This window comes from Aquarana catesbeiana, linkage group LG02 (assembly GCF_042186555.1).
Source record: "Aquarana catesbeiana isolate 2022-GZ linkage group LG02, ASM4218655v1, whole genome shotgun sequence".
NCBI classification, from domain to species: domain Eukaryota; kingdom Metazoa; phylum Chordata; class Amphibia; order Anura; family Ranidae; genus Aquarana; species Aquarana catesbeiana.
In genome coordinates this window covers 734,513,653-734,533,157 of record NC_133325.1, presented here as the reverse complement: position 1 = coordinate 734,533,157, position 19,505 = coordinate 734,513,653, and the positions used below count along the sequence as shown (strand labels likewise).

Sequence of the window (19,505 nt, the reverse complement as noted above, 5' to 3'; positions counted from 1 at the left end):
AAAAAAAAAGTAGAGAGAAGAGACAAATTGGAAGAGGTAGTAGATCTAGGGTTCTCCAAAACAATAGGAGCAAAACAGTATTCAATCAATGAGTTGGATTTGCAACTTGCACTTGGAAAAGTAGCCCCTCGCTACAACCACCTATGAGCCTGCAGGCAAGTCTACTTTGTCTAATGGTAAATCCAGCAAGTTTTCTCATTCGAACGTGTCTATTGCAAGTTGCACGGCTTTGGTGTCATTGCTTCGAAGGGCTATAACTAAATACCCTTGGATGTGTGTTTCACAACCTTACTTATCTTTAATGAATATACAATATATACATGGTGATGACATGGCTTTGTTAGAAAAAAAAAGCTGTATGCTTGTTTTTTTGAACAAGCAGATTTCACCTAAGCAGCCCCCATGAGAAAATTGGAAGATAATTTTGTTTAAGGTGAAATTTATTGTTTTTCTCCAGAATAATCTGCCTTTAATTTGGGTCTTTAGTCTTTGTAACAGCATACTTTCTGTAACTGAATCCAGCCATCTTTTTGCTTTCTCTTTACTTATAAGCATTATTGTTTTTCAAGTGAGTTGGCTCCTTTCAGAAGGTCCAAGACAACTTCAGACTAGCTATCTTGGCTTCTTGTTAAAAGTCAGGCTTTATTTATTGAAGTATCCATTTATTTATTTTCCCTGGCAAAAAATAAAGCTAAACTTGTTGGAAAAAGCTTTTACCCTTGCAGCGGATCCCCCCTGCAAGAGTTCACTGCTCATTTAGTCTAGTGAATGATAAATAGGTTGATATACTTACCATATTCCTTACTGCCATAGACTTCCTCCTCTCTGTATGACCAATGACCTGAGGGTGCCTGGCCAGTTGCAATTCTCTGATATCATCCCATATCATGTAGAACCAGAAAGATGGCCACCCACATACCAGAAGCACTGGAGAGTGTAGGAGAGTGTTTTCTTGCTGGAAAGAGGAGGAAAAAGGTAAGTATATATATATATATATATATATAAGAAGCTGAGGTACACAGTTTCTGCTCCCTCCCCCCAAAAGCTTATGTGCACAATCTCAGATTTCTCCCCCCCCCCATCTCCTGGTGCAGTCTCTAGTGCAGGAGGGCAAGAGCACAGGTTCCTGTCTGCTTCCTAACAAACAATGATGTGCTTGACCCAGCATTCACAAGAGGATAGAACTTCCTCCACCCTTTGTTAGCCTAATTACAGAGGTATAAGAAACACTGATGTAAGAGGGACTTTGATACTGTAGGTACTCTGAAGCAGGGGAGGACTCTGATAGGAACACTAAAGTAAGGGTGGGAGGGGGGCTTTGATGGGGACACCAATGAAAGAAGGACTCTGAAGGGAACTCTGATGTAATAGGGGACTCTGATGGTCACACTGGTGTACTGGAAGAGGGACTCTGATAGAGACACTGCTGTAAGGGGAATTTCCGATGGGGACACTGAGAGGGGGGTGGGTTCTGATGTGGACGTTGATGTAAGGGGAAATTCTGTTGGGAACTCTGATGTAAGGGGGGACTCTGATGAGAAAGTGTTCATTTATTTTTGTTTGACCTTTATCAGCGGCTCAAGTTAATTTGGAATTTACTTGCTTTGCTTTACTGAAGTACCAAATTATATCATGCTAATTGCAAAAAAAAACTCCAAGTAAAACTTAAAGTTTTTTGTAAAGGCAGAAGGTTTTATGTCTTAATGCATTCTATGCAAGACAATGTTTAGGATATTCCATTTCCGAACACAAAGGCAGCTACCGAACACTCCGATCAGCCAAACAAGAAACCCATATGTATAATTCTCCCCCCAAGTACGAGACGAGACTCTGTCTTGAGGTTCAAACAGGACTGAACTTTTATTTTGAGATCTCACACAAATATATACAGCAGGATGAAAATACAACCTGTAAGCAGACACCTAATTAACATGAGCAATTATCTAATCCTTTAGACAGCCTAGGTGACTCAGAGACATGACCTTTAGGACAGACTTCATGTCTCCTAGCTCACCGACTATACAATACACATTATCATACATCTCAATACAATTGCAGGGGTTAATTAGCACATGGGATGAAAAGACTCTTTAGAAGCTGTGACAAGTCATACTAGACTAATTTACATTACAGCAGACACAGACAGAGACAGGTGGCTGGAATTGACATCAGCATTTCCTCACAGTATGTGTCCCAACAGTATGGATCAGTCACTATTTGTAATATGGCAAATACAGGGTCCCCAGAGTCTGTGTCTCTTGGAGGGATATGGACCCGAATCTAAAGTAACGCCACCTCAAGGGTCCCCAGGCATACAGCTCACAAAGAGCACCGTTCCCCCAAATGCCAGAGCCCATAATCGGTAGGCAAGAGGCTAGAATTCAGTCCCCTCCAAAAGCCTCTGTCCCGGCTAGGTCTGTCACAATTACTCGAGCCCCTTCGCGATCCAGCAATGTCCCACGAGTGCCTCGATAGTCCGAGACTTTCCCTCCTTATTGACTGAGACTCAGCAGAGGCGCCATAGGCTCCCACTGCTGTCACTCAAACTAAGTTAGCCAATCAGGAGAGAGGGGCGGAGCTGAGCCATGGCTTTGTGTCTGAATGGACACACAGAGCAGCGGCTCAGCTCGGGTGCCCCCATAGCAAGCTGCTTGCTGTGGGGACACTCAATGGGAGGGAGGGGCCAGGAGCACCAGCCAGGGACCCAAGAAGAGGAGGATCTGTGCTGATTTGTGCAAAACCATTACACAGAGCAGGTAAGTATAATATGTTTGTTATTTTAATAGAAAAAAAATACGAGACTTTACAATCACTTTAATAAAAAAAAGTAATAATTAATTTACATTTTTTCTTATTCATCTACAGTATTAAACTGATTTTTTTTTTCTGCCCATGATTTTTTGTAAAATATACAACATAGCCCTCATAGTGAGAAGTTTGGATACCCCTGCCCTAAAAAAAAAAAAAAGACGCAGTTAAGCCTTGCAGTGTGTGTGTGTGTGTGTGTGGGGGATCCATTGCAAGGGTTTGTGCTGAAACTCTTTGGACCCCCTAGCACTAGCTCATGACATAATGCTGTTGGAGGCTTAAAGCATCTCAAGTCACTCCACCTCTCAGACTGTAGATTTAGGCTAATCCACAGAGCCACACCAGCAGGAGAATCAGGGGTGTAACTATCCCTTCGTATAATACCTTGCAGTATTGATAGTCATGTCTGGGGTACTTAAAGAACAGACAGGAACTTAGAATTCACTATATTTTAAGCCTTTGAGCTCTCTATTTTTAAGCGTTCTAAAGATCACTTTAAGCTTGCAGTGGGTGAGTATTAACAGAAACCATTTCTTTGGCATGTTGCGGCCATAACACTATTTTTATGACCGTGAAAAGCTGATTATTCTCTTTCATATTCAATTCATATACATTGCAAATTGAGAACAGCATTTTCCATCCAACATCCATCTCTGCAGCAGCAACATTTTAAGTGCTTACATGGCAAAACTTTATATCCACAGTTGAGATTTATCAAAAGTCACTTAAATTGGAGTGATGGCCCTTAGTTCTCTCTTTTTTTATTTATGTTTATTTAAAATTGCTCAAGCCTCAACTCTGCCGAGGCAATATTACCCGGCTATATGATTCCCTGTGATAAAACTATATTGTAGAGTTAATAGAAATTCAAGTTTCAACCTTTTTTATATAGTGGGGCACTAAAGTTGGTATTGGTATACCATCAGTTATCCTCTTTATGGCTCCTAAAGTGCTTTTAAAACAAATACAGCACTGCAGATTTATTCGGAGGAATGCCATTACCGTTGAAATATACATGCTTCCCTGAAAGGTTAAAATAAACACAATTCTGAAGAGAGGAAATTTTGTTCCCAAAAGTAAATAGTCCTTCCTTCATTTTATTAGATATTGTATTGTTATAAATATATCTGTATTTACTGTTGTGTGGTTTTGAAGAGGTCCCGGTTTAAAGCTGATCTTAGTCTGGTGTGGATTACTATCAGAACAATGGAAATGGATAATAAAATCAACTGCAGTTTAGTAGTGGGGGCAAAATGAGGAATGGTCCGTTCTTGTTTTTAAAAACATAAATAAAGAATGATTATATCTTAAGACAACGGCATTGGATGAGAGTGGTATTGCTCAAGTAGAAATAAGTTTTCACAATTAGTGTATGTCAAGCCAAAATCTTATTTTTTCCAGCTTTGAAGTGGGGAAGGATTAGAACTCCTGTCAGGTTTTTACTGCTATCCAGAGCTCCATCAGAAAGATTTACCATTACTTTCTCTCTTGCTGACAATAGTTTCACCAGATAGGAAGTGAGGGAAATGTGCAATAGAGACACAGACAGAAATATTGTCTTTGTAAGTCTGAAAAGTAGTCTGGTAAATCCCAAGTAGCACTAAAACCTTAACTGGGGTTCAAAACCCTACCCACTCATCTTTGAATAACAGTAAGACAGACAGGAAGCGCCACCTGAGTGTAGTAGTTAACCACTTGCCGACCAGCCGCCGCAGTTGTACTGCGGCAGAATGGCATGGCTGGGCAAAACGACAATGTTACGTCACTTCGCCCTGTGGCCACTAGGGCTGCGCGCACGCACCCGCTGCTCGCCCCCAGAGCCGATGCGAGTGCCCGGCGGTCACGATCACCGCCGGGCTCCCGCGATCGCTGCTGACACACGGAGAACCAGGAACTGTGTGTGTAAACACATTGGGGGTTATTTACAAAAGGCAAATCCACTTTGCACTGCAAGTACACTTGGAAGTGCAGTCACTGTAAATATGAGGGGTAGATCTGAAATGAGGGGAAGCTCTGCTGATTTTATCATCCAATCATGTGCAAGCTAAAATGCTGTATTTTATTCTCCTTGCATGTCCCCCTCGGATCTACAGCGACTGCACTTCCAAGTGTACTTGCAGTGCACTTGTAGTGCAAAGTGGATTTGCCTTTCGTAAATAACCCCCCATAGTTTCCAGTTCTCTGAGGGGAGAAGAGACAAATCGTCTGTTCATACAGAGTATGTATAGCGATCTGTCATTTCCCCTACACAGTCCCCTTCCCCCTTCAGTTAGAACACAACTAGGGAACACAATTAACCCCTTGATCGCCCCCTAGTGTTAACCCCTTCCCTGCCAGTGACATTTTTACAGTAATCAGTGCATTTTTATAGCACTGATCGCTGTATAAATGCCAATGGTCCCAAAAATGTGTCAAAAGTGTCCGATGTGTCTGCCATAATATCGAAATCCTGATAAAAAACACAGATCGCCGCCATTACTAGTAAAAAAAATAAAAATAAATAAAAATGCCATAAAACTATCCCCTATTTTGTAGACGCTATAACTTGCGTAAACCAATCAATATACGCTTATTGCGGGTTTTTTTTACCAAAAATATGTAGAAGAATACATATCGGCCTAAACTGAGGAAAAAAAAATGTTTTTTCTATATTTTGGGGGGGATATTTATTATAGCAAAAAATTAAAAATATTGTGTTTTTTTTCAAAATTGTCGCTCTTTTTTTGTTTATAGCGCAAAAAATAAAAACAGCAGAGGTGATCAAATACCACCAAAAGAAAGCTCTATTTGTGGGGAAAAAAAGGACATCAATTTTGTTTGGGAGCCATGTCACATGACCACGCAATTGTCAGTTAAATTGACACAGTGTCGAATTGCAAAAAGGGCTCTGGTCAGGAAGGGGGTAAAATCTTCCGGGGCTGAAGCAGTTTAATAATAGGAATAAGGACACTCACAAGAGGAGAATTAAAATAGGCTCATCTGGTGCAAGGGGGGCGCTCTAATACATCCCATGGACATCGCGCTGTGCACAGAGGCACTGGTTTTGTAGAAAGGCTGGATGGGCATTCTGTGATCACAGAGAAGCTGAAGAAACCACCATGGACCGCAGGGCGGATGTGACGTCACCGGAGACGGGGAGGCGGCCAGAATACACAGAGAAAGAGAGCACACTTAGGATAGAACAGGCTACGGGCTTGGAGCTTCTGCTCCTTCTACTGCCCCCCCCTCCTGCACCAGATGAGCCTATTTTAATTTTCCTCTTGTGAGTGTCCTTACTCCTATTATTAAACTGCTTGTTTTTAACTACTACACTCAGGTGGAGCTTCCTGCCTTGTCTGTCTTGCTTGTATACTAGAGAGTTGACTTATCTCTGAGGACAGCTGCCACCATCATATATTTATATATTGGACTTATGGACTGCCTTTAGTCAAAGTACTGTTTTATCTTATCATGCCCACGTGTATAATTTTTCACCTATAGGACCCCCAGTGTTCATGATTACATTGTGTTTGGCGCCAGTCTCTTCCATTTATCTTTGAAAAAAAGTGGTTGTCGAGTCTTAAAGTGATTGTAAAGTCTTGTTTTTCTTTCCTAAATAACAAACATGTCATATTAAACCTCCTCTGTGCAGTGGTTTTGCAAATCAGATTTAAATACAGTAACAAAAGTGAAGCCAAATGCTAGCTCGCACTGCAGTTACACAAGCAGTTACAGTTTTTTTTTCTTTTGGAATAAATGTTTTACATAAATAAATAAAATCCGATCATTGTAAGCACTCCTGTCAGTGGTAAATGGTTTGTCTCAACACTCAAACTGATACATTTGCAGGAGAGCTTGTTCTGTTGAAAAACAACAGATTTACTGACAGGATAACCAGATAAAATTAAAGGAAAGAAAGCCTAAGTTCTTCCTTGCTGGACTACAGAACACTTCCCCTGCTCCTCATCTTTATAACATAAGGAAAAGGCGTTCTATATCAGCTACAGCTGCTCCTTCAACCACCAAATCACAGGCTGACAGCAGGGAATCGACTTGGTTCTAGTGCCTAAGTACAAAGAAAATTCAGGTCAACATATCGACCGAGCCGTATGGCAAGGCTGTATAAATCTCACTGGATAGACAGAAATATAAATCATTGGCACATAACATAGTTGTATATATGAATTTCAACTGTGCAGTTAGCTGTTTCTTGGCATTCAGCATTACAGCAAAATATTCCTATGAAACAATTATTGGCTTCCATCCGGTGTCGTAGGCTGCCATTGCTGAACTCAAAGACATAGAGTTAAGTTGCTGCAACCCTAAAAGTTTCCTTTTTAAAATTGTTTTTTTATTGTCTTTTTTTTACCCCAAGATGAAGAGAAGATAGATTGCACTTTTGAAGATGGATTCTGTTTCTGGATTCAAAATATAAGCTTGGATACATACTGGATAGAATGGTTAAGATACAATGGCACAAGTGGTTATCCAATAAGTGGCCCTGATGTTGACCATACACTTGGAAATGCATTTGGTAAATTTTCCTTTTTTTGCTTCCACCTGATTGCAATGTGACTTTCTGATTCAAATGTAACATGTTGTTCCTGGATAATTAGGGGATGCTCAGTGTAACACAGCCTGCAGCACCAGTAAAAAGTCTTCTTTTTAAAAAAAGTAGTGAAAGCAGAAAGCAGCAGGGTGGTGCAAATTGATGCTCTTGTATTCACCCATGGGCAATGGATTATTGATAAGGTTTATTTTCTGGGATAACAAGTAAACTACATTTTATGCTGAGAAATCTCAACTAGACAATTTGATAGAATCCAAATAACATCCAACTAATGCATCACAGTAATTGGTGATTGTACTTGGTGAGCCATATTTTTTTTAACACGAAAATAGCAAACATCTATGTAATGATACTGGTTTGGTGGCTTCTGCATATCAGTGAAACATTTGCATGTTGGTAATCTATTGCACTAGGTGCAAATTTTGTTTAGGAAGCAAAGTAGGTATATCCAGATCACCTAATGTAATGTAAATTCATACACTGAGTACTATTGTCTTCCTGCTACATCAGCTTAAAGTGTTTTGAAGGGCTGGACATTTTTAGCCTTAATGTATTCCCTGTATTAAGGTAAAACATGTCCTAGTGTTTGTATCGCCCACCGCAGCGCCATAAATACTTACTTGAGTCATAGCTCGGTCCAGTGCTGTTCCCGTCTGCAATGGCACTGCTCTCTGTTCCTCTCCTCACAGGACACAGAGGCAGAAGCGGGAGCCATTGGCTCCTGCTGCTTTCAATTATATAATGTGAGGAGGGAACAATGAGGGTGGTTCGGGACCAAGCCCACAGCTGTGCCCCCATAGCAAACAGTTTAAAAGTAACATACAGGCTGCCATTGATGCTATGTCCTTCTGAAAATGCTAGCTACATGACCGTCACACTAATCCCCATTTCCATACTTTCTACAGTATGTAGGTAATGCTGAATCTTCAGATCAGGAATTTTGACTTGAATAGATAAATGTTTGTTACAGGACAATAACCCAAAAATGATTGCAGTTAGAGAAAGCCAGGTACCTAACATTTTCAAAACAGAGTCAGAGTCATACTATTCTATTGGAACAGATTTCCTTTAAAACACAGAACCAAAAAAGAAAAGGGGAGTCTATGCCTTGGACATGAATTTGAGTAGTCTATAAGCATTTGCGGAAATTGATAATTATTACCGTACATACTCAAGTATAAGCCGAGTTTTTCAGCACATTTTTTTGTGCTGAAAGTGCCCCCCCTCGGCTTTTTACTCGAGTCAAGCACTTTTCTGCAAAGAATGCAAAGAATGACATTTTCCGAACCGACTTTGGGGAGCCGTATCTCGGGATCAAATTTAGTGCGCAAACCCAGTGGAACTAGCACTATAAAATATCCAAAGTTTGTGTTCCTAGCACCAAGTGGCCCCGAGATATGGGGCCCCAAAGTCGGTTCGGAAAATGCTGCAGAAAAGTGCTTGACATTTTCTGAACCGACTTTGGGGCCCCGTATCTTGGGGCCATTTGGTGCTAGGAGCTAGCACTATAACATATCCAAAGTTGGTGCTAAGAACCCCAGCTTTGGATGTGTTGTAGTGCTAGTTCCTCTGGGTTTGCACACCAAATTTGGGGTTCCTAGCACCAAGTGGCTCCGAGATACGGGGCCCCAAATTCGGTCAACTGTGTCCATCTGCAGCAATGTCATTTCGGGACCCTTTGGGTACAGAGACCCCAAATTTTGGCTGCAGCTAGGGGGCATCTAGGAACCCTTAACTACTGAGTTTGAAGTTTGGGGGACCTATGGCTGCAAATGGGCACAGTGAGGCTGCAAATGGGCATTGTTGACCCTCTTTTCCACTTACAGTAGCTGCGCATTTCTCACCCTAGGCTTATACTCGAGTCAATACGTTTTCCCAGTTTTTTGTGGTAAAATTAGGTGCCTCAGCTTATATTTGGGTCGGCTTATACTCTAGTATATACGGTATATACCTTTAATCAGCTAATGAACACTGATTCTCAAAAAAAGTGTTGGCATCCAATGGTTCCATTAATGCACCCATGTTACATATCGTATATAGCAAATTTTACTGAATCCCAGAGCAGGTGTTAGATAAAGCTTCACCTTCGTGGCACTGAATGTAGCAACCTGTGTTCATCAATTTCTTGAAAAAGCTTGTCATAATGGAATCAGCAGAATCTGTGTGTTGCCAATTTTTGAAGAGACTTGAAAATAGTCATACAAAGCAGAGCCAAACCTTGCTGAAAAAAGAGAGGAGCAGGGAGAACCAAATGATTTGGGAGGTTGCAAAAGGTTCCTGGTAAAGAAGGTTTCTACACCCTTGAAATGTTAGGTTCTTCCTCCTTCTCTCGCTTTTCACATACTTGCAACTCTATTGGAAAAACATTTTTGTTATGTGGTGTGATTACTCTATATACTTAAAACAATTGTACTATAAGGGTTTTAAACTTAAAGAGTAGGTTCAGCCCCCCCACAAAAACATTTAAAGTCAGCAGCTACAAATACTACAGCTGCTGACTTTTAATATATGGACACTTACCTGTCCAGGGAGCCCGCAATGTCGTCACCCCAGCCATTCCTGGTAAGTGAACCTGGCAGTAAAGCCTTTTGGCTTCACAGCCGGTTCCCTACTGCGCATGCATGAAGGGCGCTGCGCTTTCTAATTGGTCCGGCGGCAGAGAAAGGAGGAGAGGGCCGGACTTCTGGGAACGGGGCCGCAGCCCCGTCTCCGGGAAGTGGGGAATGGTTCATGTCAAAAACAGGTACCTGTTCCCCCCTCCCCCCTGAAAGGTGCTAAATGTGGCACCGGAGGGGGGGAGGAGACGGATAAGTGGAAGGTCCACTTTTGAATTAAACTCCACTTTAAACCCCTGCTCTGTTGAAAAATCTGAAAAATTAAGTTTTAATTATGCATACATTTTAGGTTCCATTTGTTAACTGTTATATAGCAGCACTTAAGGCAGTGATGGCAAACCTTGGCACCCCAGCTGTTTTGGAACTACAGTTCCCATGATGCTCAACAACACGGGCAGAGTGCATGAGGATCATGGGAAATGTAGTTCCAAAACATCTGGGGTGCCAAGTTTCACCATCACTGGCTTAGGGAAACCCAAAGCCAAAAAGAAAAAAAAAAAAAAAAAAAAAAAAATATATATATATATATATATATATATATATATATATATATATATATATATATATAGCAAAAATAAAGGAAAACTGCACAAGCAGTGCAGTTACATCAACCACAACAGCTGCTGTGTTCACAGTGATAATTAACCACTCTCTACTAGTTACAATACTCTATATACACCTCTAATGTGTCAAACAAATTAAAATTTTTATATACACGAACAAATAAAGTGTTCATATAGGCCCCCTTTCACCTGACCGATTCGATCAGGTCTGCCTATCAGTTTTTCAGGCGGACCTGATCGGACCTTCTAGTCTCTTCTATGGAGCGGCGGATGTCAGCAGACACATGTCCACTATGGAGCGGCGGATGTCAGCAGACACATGTCCACTGACACCCGCCATCATCTGATCTGATCCCGTCCACCAATAACAGATGAATGGTGGTCCTATTCCCCATCCACCTGGTGGATCGGATCGGATGGCATCCAAAATGGACAGGCGGTCCCTTTCTATCTGATTGTCCCATAGAGGAGAGTTTAGACTAAAGTGGACTGAAGGGACCAAGAGTCAACTTCATGTGTGTGTGTGCCTTCCTATTCAAATTTCTTGCCCTCCTGAGTCCTGTCCCTGAGCTACTTACGTACTATAGCGAAAATAAAACAAGAAATATGTTTTTTGCCATAATATTTACCTTAAATCATATTGCTAATTGCACATTGGACTTGTTTGTAGCCTAAATACAAAAATTTGCACTTAAAACTGTAATTTTGTAACTTTTGGAAATGCCAGTAAAAACTTGGCTGTGCCAGGAAATTTTGGAATTTTTGAATTTTTAGGAGAAGCACTGTACATTGTGAGTCATTTAAGTGATTTTTAAATAAAGTGTTTTAAAAAGGTTTTTATACTATGCTGGTTTCCTCTTATTCTCTCCTCCATATAACATGAGTTTTTCTGTGAAAGGAACATAAAGGAGAAGCAGAGTGGTTTATCCTGGAAGTGGATGGTGCCAATAGAACCCTGTAAAAACAAGCGCAGAATGATTTATCTGTAGTGGGTAGTCATGTGTTTCTGGTGCGTTCTCTGTGTTGGAGGTGGAGGATTATTAAAACACAATATCACCAGTGTGTTGTTTGGTGTTTGAAGAAAGGTCACACAGAGACACCTATATGAGACCCCTTTATGGACACTGTATTGAATGGATTGAGAAAGAACAGGAACACTTGATCACTGTATATATGAACACTTTATTTGTTTATGTATATACAGTAAATGTTTGAATTTATTTGGCACATAAACACTGTATATAGGGAATTGCATTTGTCAACTGTGCCTATTTTATTTAGTTACCAAATGAAGGGTGTGGGGGATAGGGGGTTCACAGGATCCTTTCCAGAGCTTAAGTTTATTCCTGATTTGCTGTGGATATGACTGGCACACATTAACAAGCACATTTTTACATTCAAACCTTCCACATAAAAGTCTGCATTATGAAAAGTATTTTTTGATTGGCCCCTGTGGGTCCTCCAGACTTTTAGCTCTGTCATGGTGGGCTGTCTGACCAGTCACTTGTAGACCTGAAAGTGGTTGTAAAGGTGATTTTTTTTTTTTTTTTTAAATAACAAACATTGCTATACTTAGCTGCTCTGTGTAATGGAATTGCAGAGAGCAGCCCCGAACCTCCTTGTCTTGGGTCCCTCGCCAGCGGTCCTGGCTCCTCCTCTATGTCCAGTGCCCCCACCAGAAGCTACTTCCCATGGGGGGGGGGGGGGCACTTGTGTATGCTCGCTTCTGAGCATACTCAGTTGTGTTATGCTTTTCATGATTTAAATCCACTTTATTCTGCCTTGGTAAAGAAAAAAATATGGTCAAACATGGCAAATTAAATAATATTTGCTCTACATGGGTTTGTGTAATGGTATGCTACCACTGATAGTGTTTGATGTTGGAGGGGCTTTTTTGACACTCAACAGCTCTGGAGGGGTACACATGTATTTGTGAGTACTTCTCCTTTGGCAACTATGGAGGAGTCAGTGAAATGCACGTCATCCCAATGTCCAAAATCTCATAAAAGCTTTATAAATGATGATGTAATTTCAAAGCAATTTTGCCGGCTGCCTAAACTGTAAATGTACATCATTACTTTGACAAGCAAAGGCCTGGTATTAGCTGGTGATCCTGCCATTAATGTCCTTATTCAGGTGCTTTCTGGTAAAAGAGGACAATGCTCTGTCCTAGTGTCACAACTGTGCCCATGCGTTGTCATTCTGTCACAGGGGCCTTCAGTGGAGACTACAGTTGGTCATTCTAATGCCGCGTACACACGGGCGGACTTTTTGACCGGACTGGTCCGACGGTCTTTCGGCGGACTTCCGATGGACTTTCCCAACTAACGGACTTGCCTACACACGATCACACCAAAGTCCGACGAATTCGTATGTGATGACTTACGACCGGACTAAAATAAGGAAGTTGATAGCCAGTAGCCAATAGCTGCCCTAGCGTCGGTTTTCGTCCGTCGGACTAGCATACAGACGAGCGAACTTTTCGTCCGGACTCGAGTCCGTCGGAAAGATTTGAAACATGTTCCAAATCTAAAGTCCGTCAGATTTTCGACCGAAAAAGTCCGCTGCAGGTCCGATAAAGCCCACACACGGTTGAATTGTTCGCCGGACTCGCTCAGATGGACCAGTCCGGTCCAAAAGTCCACTCGTGTGTACGCGGCATAACACACATTATTCAGGAATGATTCACTGCTGTTATCTTGGGAAACCCACCATGAGAATTGCAATGAAGCTGCAACAGCACATAGACAAAGCCTCAAGGTTGTGTGTTTTATGATGACTGGTGCTTTAGCAAACTAAATGTCATTGACCTAGGGTTTAAAGAAATGTTTTAAAAATGCTTTTTTACCCATGTAAACCTGGATTAATGTAACAATTTAAAAAAATACAGATTTTATTCCAGTGGAGGCATGCATTTAAAGTGACTCTGCTATTCCTGTTGCTATCCCATCTAACAATACATGCATGCAAAGGTTATTGTAAACTCTTAATTACTTGCTCTTTTATGTTACATCTCTCAGTTGTGCTATCCACTTTACTTATTTTCACTTTATCTTCCTTCATTCCTCCTTTCCCCAATGGCTGCAATTATTTACTTTTCTATTTCTATTGGCTGTGAAGAACTTTGGTGGTAGGTTGGTAGCGAAGACACAATATGTTGTCAAAAGTATTGGGACACCTGCCTTTACACGCACATGAACTTTAATGGCATCCCAGTCTTAATTTGTAGGGTTCCATATTGAGTTGGCCCACCCTTTGCAGCTATAACAGCTTCAACTCTTCTGGAAAGGCTGTCCACAAGGTTTTGGAGTGTGTCTTCTTCCAGAAGCGCATTCGTGAGGTCAGGCACTGATGTTGGACGAGAAGGCCTGGCTTGCAGTCTCTGCTCTAATTCATCCCAAAGGTTTTCTATTGGGTTGAGGTCATGACCAAATCATTTGGTGGAGGGGGATTATGGTTTGGGGTTGTTCTTCAGGGTTTGGGCTTGGCTCCTTAGTTCCAGTGAAGGGAACTCTTAAGGCATCAGCATACCAAGACATTTTGGACAATTTCATGCTCCCAACTTTGTGGGAACAGTTTGGGGATGGCCCCTTCCTGTTCCAAGATGACTGCGCACCAGTGCACAAAGCAAGGTCCATAAAGACATGAATAAGCGGGGTGGAGGACCATGACTGGCCTGCACAGAGTCCTGACCTCAACCTGAAAGAACACCTTTGGGATGAATCAGAGCGAAGACTGTGAGACTGGCCTTCTCATCCAACATCAGTGCCTGACCTCACAAATGTGCTTCTGGAAGAATGGTCAAACATTCCCATAGACACACTCCTAAACCTTGTGGACAGCCTTCCCAGAAGAGCTGAAGCTGTTATAGCTGCAAAGGGTTGGCCAACTCAATAGTGAACCCTACAGACTAAGATTGGGCTACAAGTAAAGTTCATGTGCGTGTAAAGGCAGGCGTCCCAATACTTTTGACAATATGGCAGGGGGGTGGGAGGCACAAGTTACTACCAAAAAGCAACTACACTTTAAGCATAATTTCTGTTACCACCTAACTCATATCTGTTATTTTTATGTTTTTTTTTTTTTTTTAGGTTTTTATATAATAACTCCACCACGATCGCCTGGATATGGTTCACAAATTCGTATTTCAAGTCTACCTTTAATTTCAACCTCAGAACCACTCTGTCTTGGTTTTTGGTAAGATGGAACATAAAAAAAAAATTAATCACTGCATCTCAAAAATGGAAAATTATGCTATTCTCTAAAGACACTTAATTAACATTATTTAAAAGGTTAAATTGTTTTCTCAAGCATAAACAGAAAAGTAATTTTACTTAATCATGTAAACCTTTTATTAAAATAATATGATCTGTCACTTCTATTTCTTGTTTTCCTGCATACATAAGCAGTACATAAGCAGTATTAATTAAGGGAATGTAGGACACAGCAAACAACATCAGCATCTGGATTTAATAAAACCTTGCAAACCGTAGCTGGAAGATTTTGATTTGTGAGTACAGAACTCAATAATTAATGAATCCTAAGGTCACTTAGCAAACATGCCTCCTGTGTTGAGGTATGCTAACTAAGAGCTAAATGAGATCTTGAACTGATATTAATTTTGACACTATGTCTAGCATACCTTGCTTTTGAATAGTAAGAAATGCAAACCATAACATGTGCAGATGCTGAATAAACTCACCATGGGGATATCTGCTTGTGTCACATACAATTTTGTATTAATAAAAGACAAAACTATAAAATACTACAAAGTTGTGCATGTTATGTCATGTGACCACCTAGAACACCTTTACATAGAAGGTGTGGCTTGGACATGACAACACTATACATGGAACCAATAAAGTACAGTCAGGTCCATAAATATTGGGACATCAACACAATTCTAATATTTTTGGCTCTATACACCACCACAATGGATTTGAAATGAAACGAACAAGATGTGCTTTAACTGCAGACTTTCAGCTTTAATTTGAGGGTATTTACATCCAAATCAGGTGAACGGTGTAGGAATTACAACAGTTTGTATATGTACCTCCCACTTTTTAAGGTACTGAAAGTAATGGGACAGATTAACAATCATCCATCAAACTTTCACTTTTTAATACTTGGTTGCAAATCCTTTGCAGTCAATTACAGCCTGAAGTCTGGAATGCATAGACATCACCAGATGCTGGGTTTCATCCCTGGTGATGCTCTGCCAGGCCTCTACTGCAACTGTCTTCAGTTCCTGCTTGTTCTTGGGGCATTTTCCCTTCAGTTTTGTCTTCAGCAAGTGAAATGCATGCTCAGTCGGATTCAGGTCAGGTGATTGACTTGGCCATTGCATAACATTCCTCTTCTTTCCCTTAAAAAACTCTTTGGTTGCTTTTGCAGTATGCTTCAGGTCATTGTCCATCTGTACTGTGAAGCGCCGTCCAATGAGTTCTGAAGCATTTTGCTGAATATGAGCAGATAATATTGCCCGAAACACTTCAGAATTCATCCTGCTGCTTTTTTCAGCAGTCACATCATCAATAAATACAAGAGAACCAGTTCCATTGACAGCCATACATGCCCACGCCATGACACTACCACCACCATGCTTCACTGATGAGGTGGTATGCTTTGGATCATGAGCAGTTCCTTTCCTTCTCCATACTCTTCTCTTCCCATCTCTCTTGTACTAGTTGATCTTGGTCTCATCTGTCCATAGGATGTTGTTCCAGAACTGTGAAGGCTTTTTTAGATGTTGTTTGGCAAACTCTAATCTGGCCTTCCTGTTTTTGAGGCTCGCCAATGGTTTACATCTTGTCGTGTACTCTCTGTATTCACCCTGGTGAAGTCTTCTCTTGATTGTTGACTTTGACACACATACACCTACCTCCTGGAGAGTGTTCTTGATCTGGCCAACTGTTGTGAAGGGTGTTTTCTTCACCAGGGAAAGAATTATTCGGTCAACCACCACAGTTGTTTTCCTTGGTCTTCCGGGTCTTTTGGTGTTGCTGAGCTCACCGGTGCATTCTTTCTTTAAACAGTTGATTTGGCCACACCTAATATTTTTGCTATCTCTCTGATGGGTTTGTTTTGTTTTTTCAGCCTAATGATGGCTTGCTTCACTGATAGTGACAGCTCTTTGGATCTAATAATGAGAGTTGACAGCAACAGATTCCAAATGCAAATAGCACACTTGAAATTAACTCTGGACCTTTTGTCTGCTCCTCGTAAATGGGATAATGAGGGAATAACACACACCTGGCCATGGAACAGATGAGCAGCCAATTGTCCCATTACTTTTGGTCCTTTAAAAAGTGGGAGGCACATATACAAACTGTTGTAATTCCTACACCGTTCACCTGGTTTGGATGTAAATACCCTCAAATTAAAGCTGAAAGTCTGCAGTTAAAGCACATCTTGTTCGTTTCATTTCAAATCCATTGTGGTGGTGTATAGAGCCAAAAAGATTAGAATTGTGTTGATGTCCCAATATTTATGGACCTGACTGTAGCTATAAAGGAACTTGCATTTCCATTGGTTACAGTTAAACCTTAGCTGCTATTGCTTTCTGTCCCTAGCCGATGGACCTTGATTTTAAAAGTGCAGATAATTAATGGGAACTCCTCTTTAACCACTTCAATACAGGGCACTTATACATCTTCCTGCCCAGACCAATTTTCAGCTTTCAGCGCTGTCGCCCTTTGAATGACAATTGCACGGTCATGCTACACTGTACCCAAACTAAATTTTTATTATTTTGTTCCCACAAATAGACCTTTTATTTGGTGGTATTTGATCACCTCTGGGATTTTTATTTTCTGCTAAACAAATAAAAAAAAGACAGAAAATTTTGAAAAACAAAAAACTTTTTTTTGTTTCTGTTACAAAACTTTGTAAAGAAGTATGTTTTCTCCTTCACTGATGGGCACTGATGGGGGTTGCACTGATGGACACTGATAAGGCGGCACTGATGGGCACCAATGAGGTGGCACTGATGGGCACTGATGATGGGCACTAATATGCGGCACTGATGGGGCACTGATAGGTGGCACTGATATGCGGCACTGATAGGCACTGAAAGACGGCACCAATGGGCACTGAAAGGTGGCACTGATGGGCACTGAAAGGGGGCACTGATAGGTAGCACGGATGGGCACTGATAGGCAGTACAGATGGGCACTGATAAGTGGCATGGATGGGCATGGATGGGCACTGATAGGTGGCACTGATGTACACTAATGGATGGTACTGATGGGCATCACTGATTGGCAGCCATTATTGTTTGGCACTGATTGGTATCTATTGTGGGCACTGATTGGCATCCCTGGTGGCCATGGGTGGCATACCTGGTAGTGACTAGTGGTGGGCATCCCTGGTGGTCCTGGTGGCGTCCCTGGTGGTCCAGTGTGGGCATCCTCAGGAGGGGCTGTGCTGATAATCAATCAGCACAGACCCCCCGTCAGGAGAGCAGCTGATCGGCTCTCCTCTACTCACGTCTGACAGACGCGAGTGAGGAAAAGCCGATCAATCGACAGCTCTTCCTGTTTACACTGTGATCAGCCGTGATTGGACACGGCTGATCCCGTGGTAAAGAGTCTCCATCAGAGACTCTTTACCTAGATCGGAGTTGCGTTGTGTCAGACTGACACACCGCAACAACACCCGGGGGTGCGCAGCAGCTTGATATCCTAGCGACGTCATATGATGTCCGGTCAGGATATCCCAACCACTTTACCGCCATCATTTTGCTATATGGCGGGCAGCAAGTGGTGAAACTCACTTGCATATTTTTTGTACCTATCAAGGAAGTGTTTTTTTAGCTTGAGTGTTTCCCTTTAAGAGGTCATATTTCCTTGTGGCGCCCTAAAATCACTTCTTGACACTTTGAATTTTGGGAATGCACACCTAGGGGGGTGGGGGGAGGGGTCACAAGTTAGGGCTTGGATGGGAGCTTTGTTGGATTGTGAATTTATCATAATTCAGTTCTTTCGTCTGGTAATGAGTCCTGTAGTATACGTAGAGTGCTTGGCCCTGCAATATGAATTGCTGATTCACTGCATTGTAGTAGTGACAATATATTTTATTTTATATTTTTTAGGTATTTCATGTATGGCCCCAATGTCTTCCGTTTAAATGTTCTAAAAATATTTGGAAATGGCTCTGAACAAATTGTTTTCTCTAAAGAAGGAAACTATGGCATGAACTGGAATCCTGGACAGGTCACACTAAATGCAACTTCTGAAATAGTGGTAGGTAATGTTACGGTTTCAATTCATATTGATATTAAACTCTTGGCTTTAAAATAAATGAAATTAAAAAAAAAAAATATGTCATCCTTACCTGCTCTGTTTAATGGTTTTGCACAGATCTTCTTCTTCTTGGGTGCCTCTCCTGGCCTCTCCCTCCTGCTGAGTGCCCCCACAGCAGGCAGCTTGCTATGGGGGCACCCGAGCAAAGCAGCTGCTCTGTGTGTTCATTCAAACATGAAGCGGCGGCTAGGCCACACCCCTTCTATATCCTCATTGGCTCACTGACTTTGATTGACAGCAGCAGGAGCCAATGGAGCCCACTGCTGTGTCTCAGCTAGTCCTAGACAGCCAAGGCTTTCGTGCAACATCACTGGATCAAGATGGGGCTTAGGTGAGTATTAGGGAGGGGCTGAAGGGGCTGCTGCACACAGAAGTTTTTCGATACGGCACTGCGGTACTTTAACTGACAATTGCGCAATCATGCGACACTGTCATTTTTCCCCACAAATAGAGCTTTCTTTTGTTCGTATTTGATCATTTTTGCGGTTTTTATTTTTTGCGTTATAAACAAAAAAAGTGAGACAATTTTGAAAAAAAAAGCAATATTTTTTTACTTTCTGCTATAAAACACATCCAATAAAAAATTGTAAACACATGATCTCTATCTCTATCTCTGATCTCTATCTTCTCCCCTGTCATAACGGAGCACATTGGTTCCACCGAACCT

The 19,505-nt window shown here is 41.5% G+C and overlaps 1 protein-coding gene across 1 annotated transcript in view; it reads left to right on the top strand.

Moving 5' to 3' along the window:
• Nucleotides 1–19,505, top strand: part of TMPRSS15 (transmembrane serine protease 15) — a 615,681-nt gene that overhangs the window by 249,363 nt on the left and 346,813 nt on the right. The window contains exons 10-12 of the mRNA XM_073617070.1: nt 7,163–7,321; nt 14,627–14,732; nt 18,628–18,778. Of these exons, the coding sequence (XP_073473171.1) occupies nt 7,163–7,321; nt 14,627–14,732; nt 18,628–18,778 (416 nt within the window). The remainder of the gene's footprint in view (nt 1–7,162; nt 7,322–14,626; nt 14,733–18,627; nt 18,779–19,505) is intronic.